The sequence below is a fragment of the Pleurodeles waltl genome, chromosome 3_1 (assembly GCF_031143425.1).
Source record: "Pleurodeles waltl isolate 20211129_DDA chromosome 3_1, aPleWal1.hap1.20221129, whole genome shotgun sequence".
In the NCBI taxonomy this organism is placed as follows: domain Eukaryota; kingdom Metazoa; phylum Chordata; class Amphibia; order Caudata; family Salamandridae; genus Pleurodeles; species Pleurodeles waltl.
In genome coordinates this window covers 1958379878-1958397281 of record NC_090440.1, presented here as the reverse complement: position 1 = coordinate 1958397281, position 17404 = coordinate 1958379878, and the positions used below count along the sequence as shown (strand labels likewise).

Genomic DNA, 17404 nt, shown 5'->3' with positions numbered 1-17404 from the left:
TAATGCTCTATGTTGTGGTAGTGTGGTCGAGCAGTAGGCTTACCAGAGGGTAGTGTTAAGCATTTGTTGTACACAAAGGCAATAAATAAGCAACACACACTCAGACTTAACTCCAGGCCAATAGGTTTTTATATAGAAAAATGTATTTTCTTAATTTATTTTAGAACTACAAGATTCAAGATTTGAGGTATGCACATAAAATGCAAGGTACTTAACAGTTAAGTATAGAACTTTGATGTAGAACAGTGGTACATACAGTTTTGGTTAAAATGTCAATAAGCTATTTTAAAAGTGGACACTGCAAAAATCAACAGTTCCTGGGGGAGGTAAGTTTGGTTAGTTTTCTCAGGTAAGTAAAGCACTTACACAGTCAGTCACCTGGGCATAGGCAGCCCACCTTTGGGGGTTCAAGGCAACTTCAAAGCCACCGCACCAGCAACACAGGGCCGGTCAGGTGCAGAGGTCAAAGGAGGGCACCAAACACATAGGCGCCTATGAAGAACAGGGGTGCTCCGGTTCCAGTCTGCTAGCAGGTAAGTACCAGCGTCCTCGGGGAGCAGACCAGGGGTATTTTGTAGAGCACTGGGGAGGAGGGGGACACACAAAACACACCCTCAGCAGCACAGGGGCGGCTGTGTGCAGTGTGCAAAGTAGGTGTCAGGTTTGCTATTTAAAGCAATGGAGGGACCCGGGGGTCACTCCAGCGATGCAGGCTGGGCACAGGGGGGCTTCTTAGGCCAGCCACCGACTGGGCTAGGATGAGGGCTGCCTGTTGGTCACTCCATCCTGGGGGCTGCAGGTGCAATGCCTGGTCCAGGCGTCGAGTTCCTTTGTTACCAGGCAGTCGCAGTCAGGGGGAGCCTCTGGATCCTCTGTGCAGGCATCGCTGTGGGGGTGGAGGGAGGTCGACTCAGGGTGTCCACATCGTTGGAGTCGCCTGGGAGTCCTCTCTGCGGTGTTTGTTGTCTTGGACTCGAGCCGGGGGCGTCAGGTGCAGTGTGTGAAGACTCGAGCTTCTGGCGGGAAGTGAGAGTCTCTTTAAAGTTGCTTGTTTGGTGCAATTTTGTTGCTGTTTCTGGACAGAGCCGTTGTCCTCTGGAGGTTCTTGGTCCTTCAGGTGCAGGTCAGACCTCTGAGTCCTCAGAGGTCGCTGGTCCCGCTGGATGTGTCGCTGTGCAGTTTCTCTGAGAATGGAGACAGGCCAGTGGGTCTGGGGCCAAGTCAGTTGGTGTCTCCGTCGTCTCTGCGGGGTTTTCAGGTCAGCAGTCCTTCTTGTTGTAGGTGGCCGGAATCTGATTTCCTGGATTCAGGGTCGCCCCTTAATACTTAATTTAGGGGTGTGTTTAGGTCTGGGGGGCAGTAACCAATGGCTACTGTCCTGGAGGGTGGCTACACCCTCTTTGTGCCTCCTCCCTGAGGGGAGGGGGGCACATCCCTATTCCTATTTGGGGAATCCTGCTACACACTGGCCAAAAAAGAGGACTTACAGGCTCATTCCATTAAAGCCAAGGCTGCTACCACTGCATTAGCTCGTTGTGTCCCTGTCCTGGACACCTGTCAGACTGCCATGTGGGTAGCTCTTAGCTCATTTACAAGGCACTACTGCACGGATAGTCAGGTCCATGGTGACAGGGACCTTGCCTGCTCAGTCCTCCAGGGCTTCCTGATCTTCATCTGTTTGCAGTTCCACCCCCAGGACAGTATTCCTTGGGTATCTATTCTAAAGTAAGGAATCTGCAGCCAGCAGTCTCCACTAGATGGACAAGTTACTTGCCTTCGGTAATGCCTTATATGGTTGAGAGAATATCTACAAATTCATTACCGATCCTCCCTCCTCTGTGAATGGATTTCTCCATTTTGGGGTAATTTTTATGAGGTCCTTAATGTTTGCGCACTGGTACATCAGCAACCTTTGTGGCTCCGCACTTTTGACTTTGAAAGTTTGCAAAAATTTAACTGAAGTGACCAAATAAGCACTGCCTTTGTCACTTCATGGCGACTTGGAGCCAAACAACATCACAAGGAATCTGCGGCTAGATAAAGTCTTTACCAGATAAGGTGTTATGGAAGGTAAGCAACTTGTTCTTCTCATACTGCTGAACGGGTTTACACCACTTTGTTGAGAAACAAAATAATTTCATGCCAAGTTTGGTGCAATTCTTTCAGGCTTTTTTTCTGTAGTTCATTTAACAGGTACTTCTGAGTTTTAAATATCAGAATGCCTCTTCTTTTTTGCCTCTGCATTAATCCCCCTCCATTAGATAAAGTTGAATTTTTTAACGTTTCCTGCTGATGTGTCAAACGGCACAGTGCTTTGAGAATAACAAAAAACAGCTTTTCAATGGATAGTTAGACCTACCCATAACTAAAAAGAGGCACTGATGCTGCATCCATTATATGTATATGTGCACGTGTTGGATACAGACATGCTTTGTTAGTTTGCAAGTTAATAAATTCTTGAAGAGAACTTGCTTAGCGGTTCAGCTAAAAATATGAGCTAAACTATTATTGCAATAAATGACACTAGACCTATGAGGTTGTCTTAAACGTTTTGTTTTTTTACCGAACATTCTAAAGAAAGTGTGTGCAAGAGCACTTACAGTGCAATCAGTCCAAGAAATGATGTGTATTGGAAGTCCTGTGTTTTTGGATCGGAATATGATTGCAGTCATCTGATTTAGACTTATAAAAATGAAGGAAATAACACAGGAAATATAATTAATCGTATAGATAAAAAAGAGTGCTTGTTACTTATTAGAAAATCTTTCAAAGAACTTGAACTAGTAGAGTGAATAGTTTCCATTAGAAAATATGCCTGCTATATTCCCTTTCTATATTCCTAATTGCGTGTCCCCATTCGGTCCTTATTCTCTAAACAATACTTAGCTGAAAATATTTAAGCTGGAAGGGGCTCTGGTGTGGGTGACAACAGTTATGATCGTAGGGAATGCATTACACAACCTATGACATAAGTGGCACCTCCTGGTGCAGTGACAAACTGTAAGATGTTTTCTGGGGTCCTACAGCTGGACATTATCTACTATGAAGATGCACGTAAGACACGGTCTCTTTCGAGGCAAGTTATCTAAAGTATGTATCTTTTTCTTTACAAGGGTCAACGCAAGACAGGCCGTATTTTGTAATGTTTCATGAGAGGGGGTCGAGATGCATATCTTCCTCCTTTGAAGCTTTGAAATTGTTTTTATAGAATATTTATTGTAATTCATACTCTCCGTAACAAACCTTAAGCTAACAGTTGTCTTGTCATCTTTCTGTGTAGCACCAGAGCCCACTCGACAGTATGAAGGACAGATGAATCGTTTTCGTGCACAACAATCCCCTTCCCCTCAGCCTCCTCAAACCTCCCAGGCTGAAGGTGCTGGACATGTGCCAAAAACTCATCGACTGATCACACTGGCTGATCACATCTGTGTAGGTGTTTCTACCCATAGCAAGCCTTAGTTTATGCTACATATGTGATAGATAATGATTCAGATGGACTATTTGAACATCAGTTATAACTGATTAATACTATACATAGTCTTTTAGGAATACTGTTTTTCTTTATTAGTATTAATGGAAGACTGCAAACTCAGTAAATGCTGTGGTTTCTGTATCTGCTGTCCTGCAACAGCAGAATGTTTGTTAAATAAAAATATTAGGTGCAACTTTCAGAAGCTGATTTTTTGCTTGCCCAGTTGAAATGGTCCATTTGAACTATATTTGATTTGTAAAGCTCTATACTAGATTACAGTTTTGCCTTTTTCTGTCATAGCATTTGCAGTTGATTTTGCCTGATACTATTGTTCTTTCAATTCACAATCATTAAGAATGTTCAATTGATTTGTTTCATACATCTTACCAGTTTATTTGAGCATGATGGCATAGTGTTCGATGGAAGATGATTATGGCTAGGACTTCCCAGACTACTTATTTGTTTTCTTTCTCTTACCTGAGTTCCACGATTGAAGACTCTGTTAATGATGATCCTTTATGAATGCAGTTAGAGATAGTAACTAATAACATGCTTTGTCCTTTGCATCAAATTCCATTTTATATTGTCTCTGCCAAAATGCCTTTAGAATATTGCTGTATTTTGTTTATGAAGCTGTTCAACCTGGCTCCATTTGTGCAGCCTATTCTTTGAATACTAAGCACCCATGTAGCATTGTCTGCTTAGTCATGGCTGTCAGATTGTCAGTTGGGTACCCATACCATTGGATACACTAGGACAAGACAAGTTAATTTTGAGATAAAGCCCCTAAAAGACAACAAATCAACCTACTGATTCAGTAACCGAGACTGCCAGTCGTTTCCTTAAATGATTGTTGAACTCTAGTGAATTACATTTTGTGGGCTGCGCCCCTACCTAGACACCATTTACCGTAACCTGAGTCACCAGGTCATCACCAAGAGCACCCAATACGTTCCCTGTGTGTGGTCGTACTTGTTAGCATGGTTACATTTTGGGTTGTGAATGTATGTTTTGTGTGTGGGTTTACGTTTTGTTTTGGCCCATGCCTGTTTTTAGGGTTGTCTCCTTAAAAGAAGACACTGGTGGTTAAGGTTCTACTTAAAGTAGTGCCTCGAACCAGCAATGGTGTATCCATGTGTACAAATTGTTGGTCCATTACCGGAATGCCTTCCAGGCCTTTGCAACTGTATCCCCTGCCTGTTCTGTGGACCCTTTCACAATAATTTAACCCCTCCTAAAGCCAGCACCTATGTACTTTCAAAAAGTATTCGCCAACTTGTATCTGGATAGTTTAGCATAGTCACTGTCATCTGAACTGTAGCACCTAACACTGCTCTGATGCAGCGGTAACGTTTGGAGTCGTATCTCGGCCTTTGAACTTGCTTGTAGTTTTTCATATCAGTCATTGTGGTATGATGATCTAGACTGCGTCCTATCTGTACTTAGAGTGCCAAGCCATTGGTGATTACTGAAAGTGATGCATTGCGTAGATTTATCAACTCTTCATAAATCTACAAGCTGTTGCATATTATTCATTGGAGTTAAATATGCTATTTCACCTTTGCTTTCAGCAAATTATTACACAAGATTTTGCCCGAAATCAGGCAACAACTCCAGCCTCTCAGCAGTCCTCCATGTCCACATTCCAAAATATGGCAGCTGGCTCCTTGGTGGCTCCTGTTCGACCTAAGTCATCCAACCGATACAGTCCTGAGGCACAGGCTGTTCACCATTCAAGGCCAAGCTCAAGAGTATCCCCAGAAAATCTTGCAGAAAAGGCCCGTGGGAGGTAGGATGAACGATTTTGTTAACCATTTACAGCGTGAATGTTCAGCGCACTATTTTAAAGCACATTTGAAAAACCTTGAAAATTATTGAGTTCGAAATCAGATACTTTAAAGAGTATGTAGGGAGTTTTAGACATTTTTGCATTTAAGGCATTTTACTTACAGTGATAAGGCACAATTATCTTAACCCATTGAATCGCCATCACATTTGATAATTATTGAAGGTGTGTTAAAAAAGAAAGTGCATTTCTACTATTTTCATACAAGATTTTCACTGAGTTGGATTGCCATGTCTACTTGAAGTCATTCATTAATAGCACACGTGTAATTGTTGTGAGAAGTAGTTACAATCTTTGGGCCTGTTCTCAGGCCATTAGTGTTACCTCTGCGACTGTAAATTTGTCAGATGTATCAGTTTATGATTCAGTGTCTGCCATAATGTGTCTTTTTAGTGGTTGGGCTCTGAAATACTTGAATTTTCTACAGTGTTAAGCATGGTTGTCAAAAATATTCACGCCTCGAATACCTACCTTTTACATCTTCCTGAAATCCACATTACCCCACATCTCACAATCTTCAGATTGTCTTTCTTATTACTGAGTTTTGAGAAAATGTGGACCTTGGTACAGCTCGTACAAAATGAATTCTGAGGGTGTTTTTTTTTTGGCTTCTTTTTGCCTTTTAATATTTGCATATGGGTCTTCCCTGCATCCTGAAATTGATTCAAAATTCTGCCATCTAGTGAATGAGTATAGGAAAGCACTCTTTTTTTTGTCATGGTTAGCCCCCCCCACCCTACACTTTTTGTCAGGTATCTGATGTAATTTTGACTGAAAGTGCACTGGGTTACTGCTAGCCAGGTCCCCAGTGCCAGATCTTTCCCCTCAAACTGCACAGTTGTTTCCCCAATTGGCAAAACCTTTGGCACCCTCTAAGTACCTAGTAAATGATACCCCTGGTGCCTAGGGCACTAAGGAAGGTTGTGCCACCTCCAGGGACACCCTCACCAAACCCACACAGTTTTGCCGTTGCAGGCTGCGTGTGTTGGTGCAGGTAAAATTGAAAACACAACCTGCCACGCACCCATGTGTGCCATACCCCCTACCACTGCGTGTGCCAGATGTAAGTCTCCACTAAGGCAGGGTGCATCAGGAAACATGAGGGCATATGTGCTTGAGCAGATATGCCCCTGCGATGTTTATGTTGATTCTTAGCCATGGTAAGTAAAAAGGGAAGCCATTTTGGATACATGTGCTGGACATTGTTCACTGCAAGTTTCCCAGCTAAATGATGGCTTCTCTGAACCGAGGGATGTTTGGTAGCAAACTTCTCAGATTAATAAACCCTCATTGATTCCAGTGATAGATTTATTTATGAATGCACCTAGAGGTGAACATACCAACTACTAGTGTGTTGACTGACTGGTTCTGCCCAGGTCAGCCACCTTACACACATTTCTCACCCCCATAAAATAAGAGCCAGAGCTCTTGAGAGCAAGAGACAAAGGCCTTCTCTGGGCGGGTATGTTAGCACCTCACCCAGGCAGGTGGACATTCCACAGTGGAAAGATTTAAAGTCCTTAGACGCCTTTGTAATGCAGCCCAAGTCTCTCCATATGGTAAAGATGCCCCCGTCAAGACCCCACTTTTGTTGGCAGAACAGGCAAGAAAATTAAGCAGACTAGGAGGTGTGCCCACTTCATGCCAGTCCCAGCCCTAAGGTGGACGAGCGGACGTGGACACCACTTTTTAAAGTCCGCCATCTTTGTTTGGAAGGAATTAGGCCACTATGGAAGTGGTCATAGAAAGGGTGTAGTCACCCTGAAGGTGGTCAGCCCATTTGCTACCACCTGGCACTCCCTGTAATGCCTCTTAATTGAGTAGTTATGTGGAACACCTAAACTATAGAACTCAGATCCAGACGATCTAAGATAAAAAGGACAAAGAAGAGACGCACCTGCTGAGGAGAAGGAGCAGCTGGCCTGGTACCAATCCCCCGACCTGTCTGCACTCCTCGACAAACTCTGCACCAAAAGACGTTTCGTCCTGCAGCTAAACCTCCAGAAACCTGGGAAGACTATCTGCCAAGTCAAGTCTTTTGTTGTGAGCCGTGGACCTGCTCTCCAACCAACTCCAATTAAAAAAGACTGCAGCCTCCAGAACTGCAAAGACCTGATACCTGAAGACACCACTGCACCCTGCGGTCACTGACCCATGTGAGAGTGGACCTCCTATGCCAACAAGGTCCCCCAGCTGTCCACAGTCCAACTCCATTGTGGTTTCACCCCTCCTGGACTCCCTGAAGTAATCTGCAGCTGCTGCATGCAGGCCCCCTCTCCCATAGTCTTTGTGGTGGGAGAAACCTGACATCAAAACAACCACTGCACCCGTCACTGCCGGCCCGAGTTGAAGCGTACTCTTGGCATCAACGGCCTCCCCCACAGCTCTCATGAGCTCAAGTCCACTGTGGTTTGACCCCTCCTGGACTCCCTGAGGACGCCTGCAGTCTTAGATCACAGGGCCCCCCACCCTCCCCCAACTGCGAGTGCTGCTGGGCTAGGAAACCCAGTGCCAAAGGACACCCCTGCATCTGTTGCCCCTGGGCCTTGGAGAAGAGGACCAAAGGTACACCTACGTCCCCGATCACACCACGTTTGTGTCCTACATGCTGGTTGCCCCCGACTGGTCCCCCAGTCAGAGCCTGCAGCCTAAATCCACAGTGCCCAATCCCCATTGAAAAACATTTGGCACCCGACGTGTACTGCACTCGGCCACCCCAGTGCTGCCGGGAGTGACCTGTTGATGTGGTGTACATGATAAACTCCTGTGCAAAAAGTAGAATTCAAGCAAAAAAATTCAGCACCTTCTTTAAAAATCCAGTGGAGGTCGAACATCAATGGATCAAGGTGACAGTTTTTTGAATGTCAAGCTATGACTGGGTCAGATAATGTGTACAAGGAGGGGTGTGCTCTTTTAGGCTTCATAGGGACATTTAATATTATAAGCACACTCTTAATTTTTTTCCTTTGCTAAAACCTAAATTTTGCCATAAACACCAAATAACTAATGCCCAGGTCCCAGTGCCAACACTACTGGTGCCGTCACCCCCATTTTCATCCCCGACTCCCACAGACATTGCCCAATGCCAGCAGGAGCCTTGCCTCCCAGATCGGAGCCTGAGCCCTATTCTCTTGGGCTAGGCCTCAGGGAAGACTGTGAGGGGTCACTGTGCCCTTTAGAATACCAGCCTTATAAGCAAGAAACTATGTGCTGGCATTAGGATCTGGTATGGTAATTTTTCTCGCCCTGCCGTGACTATGGAGAAGGGAGCTTCCTACGCAATGGTAGTGTGGAGGGTGTTCTCTTGGCCAAGGGAACCATAGAACCTTTGACCCTGCTTGCAGGTAGGTCGCTCCCCGCTCCGCGCTGCCTCCTCTCCCGTTTCCTTGCTGTTTTTTTTGCTTCCCCGCTGCTGCGTCCCCTGCAGCCCCTCCCGCCTCCCCCCTCGTTCTCTCACCATTTTCCTCTTCCCTTTTCCCGCCACTGCGTCCCCTGTGGCCCCTCCCACCTCCCCCCTGGTTCTCTCACCGTTTTCCTCTTCCCGCCGATGCGGCCCCTCCCGCCTCCCCCTTCGTTCTCTCACCATTTTCCTCTTCCCTTTTCCCGCCCCTGCGGCCCCACCCCCCAGCCCTCTCATAGGACAAGCCCTCCCGCCTCCCAGCTGCCACTACCACCCTCCCCTCCTCTTATGGCAGCCGCGGCGCTAGCAGGGAGCAACCTTTGACCCTGCTTGCAGGTAGGTCGCTCCCTGCTCAGCGCTACCTCCTCTCCCGTTTCCTTGCTGTTTTTTTTTTGCTTCCCCGCCACTGCGTCCCCTGCGGCCCCTCCCGCCTCCCCCTCGTTCTCTCACTGTTTTCCTCTTCCCTTTTCCCGCTGCTGCGTCCCCTGCGGCCCCTCCCGCCTCCCCCTCGTTCTCTCACTGTTTTCCTCTTCCCTTTTCCCGCCGCTGCGTCCCCTGCGGCCCCTCACGCCTCCCCCCTCGTTCTCTCACCATTTTCCTCTTCCCTTTTCCCGCCGCTGTGGCCCCTCCCGCCTCCCCCCTCGTTCTCTCACCGTTTTCCTCTTCCCTTTTCCTGCCCCTGCGGCCCCTCCCACCTCATTCTCTCACCGTTTTCCTCTTCCCTTTTCCCACCCCTGCGGCCCCTCCCGCCTCCCCCCTCGTTCTCTCGCCGTTTTCCTCTTCCCTTTTCCCACCGCTGCGTCCCCTGCAGCCCCACCCCCCAGCCCTCTCATAGGACAAGCCCTCCCGCCTCCCAGCTGCCACTCCCACCCTCCCCTCCTCTTATTGCAGCGTGGCCGCGCCGAATGCGCGCCAAAGGCAAGCCCGTCTGCGCCCGTCCGTGCCTGGACCGCGCCCAGCGCCACCCCCCGCGAGACCCCTGCACCTCCACACGCCGCTACACGGCCGACCAACTCAACGCCCTCAACCTCGGCCACACCACAGCATGCTCCCAGTCCTCACCAAGGAACACCCACGGACCCTTCGCATGCCGCACCTGCAGATTCACCTGCGACAGAACAACAAATCCGACAAAGACCGAAACTAACCACCTCCACTGCGTACTCCTCAACACCCGCTCCGCACGCAAGCACGCCATCGAGCTCTGGGACCTGCTCAACTCCACCGCCCCAGACGTAGCCTTCCTGACCGAAACCTGGTGGAACGACTCCTCGCACCCGACATCGCAATAGCCATCCCGGACGGCTACAAGATCATCCGTAGGGACCGCAACAACGGAATCGGAGGAGGCATAGCCATCACCCACAAATCCTCCCTCAAGGTGAACACCCACACCGATGACTCCCTCAAGACCGCCGAACACCTACACTTCCGCATCCACACCTACCCCAACACCACTCTCAGAGGAACGCTCATCTACAGACCCCCCGGAGCACGAGCACCATTCAGCAAATCCCTCGCCGACCTCACCAGCACCCACGCACTCACCTCAACGGATTACATCCTCCTCGGGGACCTAAATTTCCACATGGAGAACGACAACACCAACTCCACTACTCTGATCGACAACCTCACCAACCACGGCCTCAGACAACTCGTCAACACACCAACCCACATCGCCGGCCACACGCTTGATCCCATCTTCTCCAAGCGCCCACGTCACCTTCAACCATACCACCATACTCCACTGGACCGACCACCACTGCAAAGTTACAGAAGACCAGCTTACCAACACCCTTGTCCAGAACCCACCCCGACTCCACCGACCCAGACTCCGCCGCCAACAACCTCACCCTGTGGATCAACGACTGCGCCAACACCCTTGCGCCACTCAAAAAACCCACCGACAACCAAGCTGGAAGAAAAGCCACCTGGTTCACCGACGAGCTCCTAAATTCCAAACACGACTGTCGGAAGCTAAAAAAGGAATGGCTCCTCAAACGCACACCTGACAGCCTGACGGCCCACAAGGACGCCACCCGCAAGCACCACCAACTCATCAGACAAGCCAAACAATCCCACTTCAAAGACCGCCTGGACAACAACGCACACAACAGCAAAGAGCTCTTCAGCATCGTGAAAGAACTCTCCAACCCCAGCGCCAACATCGACATCCCTCCATCCCAAGAACTCTGCAACGCACTGTCCACCTTCTTCCACCGGAAGATAATCGACATCCACAACAGTTTTGACGCCACTCCCATGTCAGACCCCACCCCCGAACACTCCACCTGTGCAATCCACCTGACCTCCTGGACCAACGTGAACGACACAGACATGCAAGATCATGAACTCCATCCACTCAGGATCTCTGTCAGACCCCTGCCCCCACCACGTATACAACAAAGCTGACGCCATCATCGCCCCCCAACTACGGAAGGTCATCAACATCTCCTTTGAAACAGCGACATTCCCTGAAAAATGGAAACATGCCGAAATCCGCGCCCTCCTCAAGAAGCCCAAAGCAGACCCCAGCGACCTCAAGAACTTCCGACCCATCTCCCTGGTCCCCTACCCTGCAAAGGTGATTGAAAAAATCGTCAACACACAACTAACCAGCCACCTCGAAGACAACGGCATCCAAGACCCCTCCCAGTCTGGCTCCAGACGAAACCACAGCACCGAAACCGCCCTTCTCGCCACCACAGACGACATCAGACGCCAAATGGACAACGGCGAAACATCAGCCCTCATCCTCCTGGACCTATCTGCCGGCTTTGACACAGTCTGCCACCGCACCCTGGAATCACGCCTCCACGAAACCGGAATTCAAGGAAAAGCCCTCGACTGGATTGTCTCATTCCTCTCCAGCAGAACCCAGAGAGTCCGCCTCCCCCCCTTCCGCTCCGAAGCCACCAACATCATCTGCGGCATCCCCCAGGGCTCATCCCACAGCCCGACGCTGTTCAACATCTACATGGCCCCCCTCGCACAAGTGGCCCGACAACACAACCTCAACATTCTCACCTACGCCGACGACACCCAGCTCATCCTCTCACTCACCAAAGACCTGCGCACCGCCAAAACCAACCTCCCCTAAGTAATGAAATCCATCGCCGAATGGATGAGAAACAGCCGTCTGTAACTGAACTCTGACAAGACGGAGGTCCTCATCCTCGGATCCACCCCCTCCGCCTGGGACGACTCCTGGTGGCCCACCGCACTAGGAACCCCACCGACACCGACCGACCACTCTTGCAACCTGGGCTTCATCCTCGACTCCTCTCTAACCTTGTCTAAACAGGTCAACGCAGTTTCCTCCTCCTGCTACAACACACTCCGCATGCTCCGCAGAATCTACAAATGGATCCCGACAGAAACAAGAAGAACAGTGACACAGGCCCTAGTCAGCAGCAGGCTGGACTATGGCAACGCACTCTACACAGGCATCCCAGCAAAAGACCTACTACGCCTCCAACGCATCCAAAACACCTTTGCCCGACTGATCCTCAAGTACCCCTCCACAGCCACATCTCCCACCACCTGAGAAACCTTCACTGGCTCCCCGTGGACAAAAGGATCACTTTTAAGCTTCTTACCCACGCTCACAAAGCGCTCCACAACACCGGACCAGCGTACCTAAACAACAGACTCAGCTTCTACACCCCCACCCGTCAGCTCCGCTCCTCTGGCCTTGCCCTCGCCGTCGTCCCCCGCATCCGAAGGAAGACCTCCGGTGGCAGATCCTTCTCATACCTCGCCGCCAAAACCTGGAACACCCTCCCCACCAACCTGCGACAGACTCAAGACCTACTCACCTTCAGAAGACTCCTCAAGACCTGGCTCTTCGACCAGTAATACCTGCTTCCCTCCCCCCTCCCCCCTCAGCGCCTTGAAACCCTCACGGGTACGTAGTGTGCTTTATAAATCCAATGATTGATTGATAGAAGGGTTCTGGTGCTAGAAGTATGTTGTGGTTGTCATTCCTGCTACTTTCTGGTTCCCAAACATGTCAAAGGTCTTCACCCTTTTCTAGATCTATGGACTCTTTCTCAAGAAGGAGAAATGTAAAATGCTCACGTTAGCTCAGGTCTTGTCTGCCCTGGAGCCAGGAGACTGGATGGTAGCATTGGACTCACAGGATGCCTATTTTCACATCCCCATCCTGCCTGCCCATTGGCGCTATCTGCGATTTACCGTAGTCTACAAGCATTTTCAATTTGACATGCTCCCCTTTGGCCTTACCAGCGCCCCTCGGGTGTTCAATAAGGTGATGTTGGTTGGTGCAACTCACCTACAAAGATCAGGAGTTCCAGTCTTTCCCTATCTCGATGACTGACTTAAAGGCGGGCTCACCACAGGCTGTCATCTTCCACCTCCAGACTACGGCGAACCTCCTTCATTCACTAAGGTTCACTTTCAATGTGCCTAAGTCACACCTGACTCCCTCTCAGACACTCCCTTTCATCGGAGTTGTTCTGGACACAGTGCTGTTTCTGCCATATTCTCCCAAGTGGTGAGTCCAGGATGGTTCAGGCTGTGTCACTGAGGTTTCAGCCTCTATCTTAGATTAAAGTGAGTCTGACTCTGAGGCTGCTGATGACACAACATTCCAGATGACATATGCAGGCTCTGCAGTGGTACCTGAAGATTCACTGGCCCCAGCACCAGCCAAATCTCTCCGACATGGTCCAGGGTTCAGAGGGAACTGCAGAGGATCTACAGTGGTGGCTAACAAACTGCGATTATGTCAGAGGCAGACCCTTCTCCCTTTACCAACCAGATCTGATGGTAGTGACTGATGTGCCACTCCTGGGACAGGTGGAGATCAGAGGACTCTGGTCTCCAGCGGATTCTGAACTCCACAAAAACGTGCTAGAGCTTTGAGAGATCCTGCTGGCATTGAAAGCCTTTCTTCTTTCCATCAAGGGAAGACTTTTACAGGTTTGGACAACACGACCACCATGTGGTACTGCAACAAACCGTCTAGGGAGGGGTCGTGGCCCCTTTGTCAAGAGGCTCTGCGTCTCTGGAAATGGCTGGTACAGCAGGGCATATCAGAGGTGGTTCAACGGAACGCCAGGGCAGGTGAACTCCAGCCGATGATGCCTAGCAGATCACAAATGGCGTCTCCACCGGTGGCGCAAAGTCTCTTTAAGCAGTGGGGAGAGCCTTGGTTAGATCCGTTCACCTCAGCTGATAATGACAAATGTCAGCAGTTTTGCACACTGGAGTTTCCAAGACCGCTCTCACTCAAAAGACACTTTGTGACTTGAGTTGAACTTAGCAACAAAAAAGGATGATGGACGGAGTGCTGAACAATGCAAACACTCACCCCCAGTCGCAGATCTGGGTTTAATCCATCGTTCTTTTGCTCACCATGCCACCCCAGTTTAGACCCAACCATATGTAAATCAGTCTTGACCCAGTTCCACATGGGAGCAGTCCAGCCCGAACTGCCAGGCCAGGTTCTTGAGTGGAACTTAGGCCTTTCTGCCCATATCACTCCTGCCCAGAGGTCTCAAGAAGTTCAGGAACAACCAGACCCAAGTCACCCTTGTGGCTCCAGACTGGGAACAGAGTCTGGTATGCCGAGCTACTGAGCATGTCCATCGGTCCTCCGATCAGGCTATCCCTTCAGGAAGAACTGCTGTCGCAGCAGCAGGGAAGGGTTCTTCACCCAAACCTGTCTACTCTCCACCTTCTTGCGTGGAGATTGAGTGGCAGCTGACAGCTTTTGACCTTCCTCCTGAAGTCTGTGACGTCATCTTGGCAGCCAGGCTTCCTTCCACCAAGGTGGTAAACACCTGCCTTTGGAAGAAATATGTGGTATGGTATGCTGAAAGATATGTTGATGACCTTTTTGTCCATCTTTCTGAGGTTTTACTTTTCATTCTTTCCCTTCTCCAGCAGGGCTCTGCTTTGTGCACTCTTAAGGGCTATATATCTGCCATTTCTGCCTTCTTGCTGTTGCCTCAAAGGTCTTACCCATCTCTTTCCTCCGCCTTCATTCATCATGCCCCTGTGGGACCTTAATTTGGTTCTAACTTATTTTTTCTTATGTGTGCTCCTTTCAAGTCTCTCCATACTTGTCTCCTCATGCTTCTCACACTGAAAACAGCCTTCCTTGTGGCAATTTACATCTGCCTACTGAGTGAGATAGCTGTGGTCTTGTCATCTAGGTTTCCTTACTTCTCTATGTATCCTGACAAACTGGTGCTTCGCACAAGGGCGTTTTTTCCACCAAAAGTGGTCACAGCTTTTCACGTAGGACAATCTGTCACTTTGCCTACCTTTTACGCTCCCCAAAATCCTTCTAAGGAAGAGGAGATGCTCCACCATCTGGGCTCTAAAAGAATGTTGGCATTCTACCTTGGCTGTACCTGAGAGTTCCAGTGGGATGACAAACTCTTTGTGGGGTATGGGGGTGCGAAGAAAGGTTGGGCAGTGGAGAAGCAAATCATTTCTCATTGGATCATGCTCTGTGTCACGATCTGCTGCGCACTGGCCAACAAGCACCTTCCTAAAGGTTTGCAAGCTCATCCCACCAGAGCTAAAACAACGACCACTGCGTTAGCACACTGAGTCCTGAACATCTGCCATGCAGCAAAGTGGGCATCTCTGCACAAGTTTACCAAACATTATTGTCTGGACATTCGGGACTTTAGGACTTTCTCTTTTGAAACTGGTTTGCAGACCCACCTCCAGGAATTTTATTGCTTGGGTATCTTTTTAAAGGTAAGGAATTGGTAACGCCTTATCTGATAGAGACTATATCTAGCTGCAGATTTCTTACCGACCCATCCATCCTCCCCACTCTGCGAACGGATTTCTAGGGATGACCCCTTTGAGGGCCCTAATTTTAACACCCCAGTGGTCATTGTTCTTCATGGCTCCACGCTTCTGCCCTGGAAAGTGGCGAAAAGTAACTGACATCTGCGTACCTGGGTGGCGCCTATATAAATACTGTGATGTCCCTTCTGGCATGGACGCGGAGCCATTTGATATTATGCACCAGCACGCAGGAGGACTCCACACAAAATCAGCCTGATCCAGTCTGACCCCTGGGGAGACTTTAGAGTTAAGTCATCTGCAGCTAAATATAATCTCTACCAAAAAAGGCGTTACGGAAGGTAAGTAACTTTAATTTTGCTCTGCCTGCTTATGACTCTCTAGGTTTTTCCACATCAGGTTTTACCCGGTATTTTATTTTCTAGATGGACAACTGGCATGAAGCTTTAGCCTGCAGCAGTAGCAGCCTATCCTCATTCCACTACAGCAGCAGGTTTTCCTCATTCCGCTTGTTCTTTTTTAATCGGGGAGGGAAGGAGCATATAACATGCCACACTGCTAGAAAAAAATTATTCTTCCCTCCACACTGCTATTCCACCCACAAGCCTGTACATACATTTACCACCTGCTCAGATAAGGTGGTAAATGTTTGTGGTAAAACCGCAAGAACATTTCTTTGTTGTTGTCCCTCCGCCGCTTTGCTCCTACAGAAGCCACACCTGATGAAATGGTGAATTCTTTCTGGTTTTACAACTGCAAAAAGCAGTTCCATCCACTGTAATCCCTCATTCCGTTGGGACCTACTCATAATTGCATGGTACTGAGCCAGTTTTTCTGGGTGGTAATGGTAAATCTGCATGCAATTGTACCTTGGCCCCAGAACCGTGCAACGTTGTAATCTCTTCCTTGTTCAGAGTGAGTTGTGTTTAACAGTGAAGGAAACTTTAATCCATGTTCATAAGAATCGTCCTTGGGACAAATCCTCGTTTTCTGACAAAGGTGGTCTTTCTCTCCACCCCCCCCCCCCCCCCCCCCCCCCCAATGAGGACAGTCAAATCATTGGTTTATATATTTTCTTTACACACCCTGAAACAGTGACTGAAAGAGTATTACACACAGTTGATGTTGAGAGGGCACTGATGTTATTACATTGATCGGACTAAGCTCATTCACAAAATTATGCATCTCTTTGTTGACTTCACTAAAGTCCCTTTGGTATTTCTGATTTAAAAGTCTGGTATTGCAAGATGAATAGTCATGTGTACCCAATTCTGTTATACAGACGTCAGCTACACTCAGTGCCCAGAGCACATTGTACTAGTAAAAAGGGAGCTACATTGGCTTTACCAGGCAACATACCACACAAATTGGATAAACAGTACTGGGATTCTATTCTAAAGATCTGCATAATTTGCTCACTAGCCACTTTTTTAGGAGGAGTTCACTGCTTTCTAGTCAATGCAGAGCATTTGATCTACATCAGTACATGCTACAGAGGGAAGATGTTACCTTGTAGCTGTCGGTTTGCAGCATGTAGTGAAGTAGGGTTCACATGCGCCCATGCCTCAGATGGTGTTTGCATTACATACTTTATACTTTCATTAGCAATGCACCTGTACATTTTGGGTTACTTCCTTGGTGCGTTTTACTCCACTTACCTCCCTCACCCATGGGCGGGGGGAGAGGCACATTGTAAGGTGCAGTCTTTTTCCTGGTACATTGTGTGTTTCAGGGAGTGGTCATGATTAATCTTGAAAATGAAATGTATACTTCGAAGAAAAAGCACTTGCAAACCTGTGCGGCCAAACCTAGTTGTCAGCAGTGAGCAGAGCATGTAGCACAAACCAATAGTTGCAGGGTAAGTAACATTTCCTTTTTCAGATTGAGACTG

General features: G+C 48.6%; 1 protein-coding gene across 16 annotated transcripts in view; it reads left to right on the top strand.

The window, feature by feature from the left end:
• NCOR1 (nuclear receptor corepressor 1) overlaps nt 1-17404 on the top strand; it is a 1251773-nt gene that overhangs the window by 1124444 nt on the left and 109925 nt on the right. For all 16 annotated transcript variants that reach the window (XM_069226323.1, XM_069226317.1, XM_069226319.1 and 13 more), the window contains 2 exons: nt 3281-3432; nt 5047-5264. In XM_069226323.1, coding sequence (XP_069082424.1) covers nt 3281-3432; nt 5047-5264 — 370 coding nt within the window. The remainder of the gene's footprint in view (nt 1-3280; nt 3433-5046; nt 5265-17404) is intronic.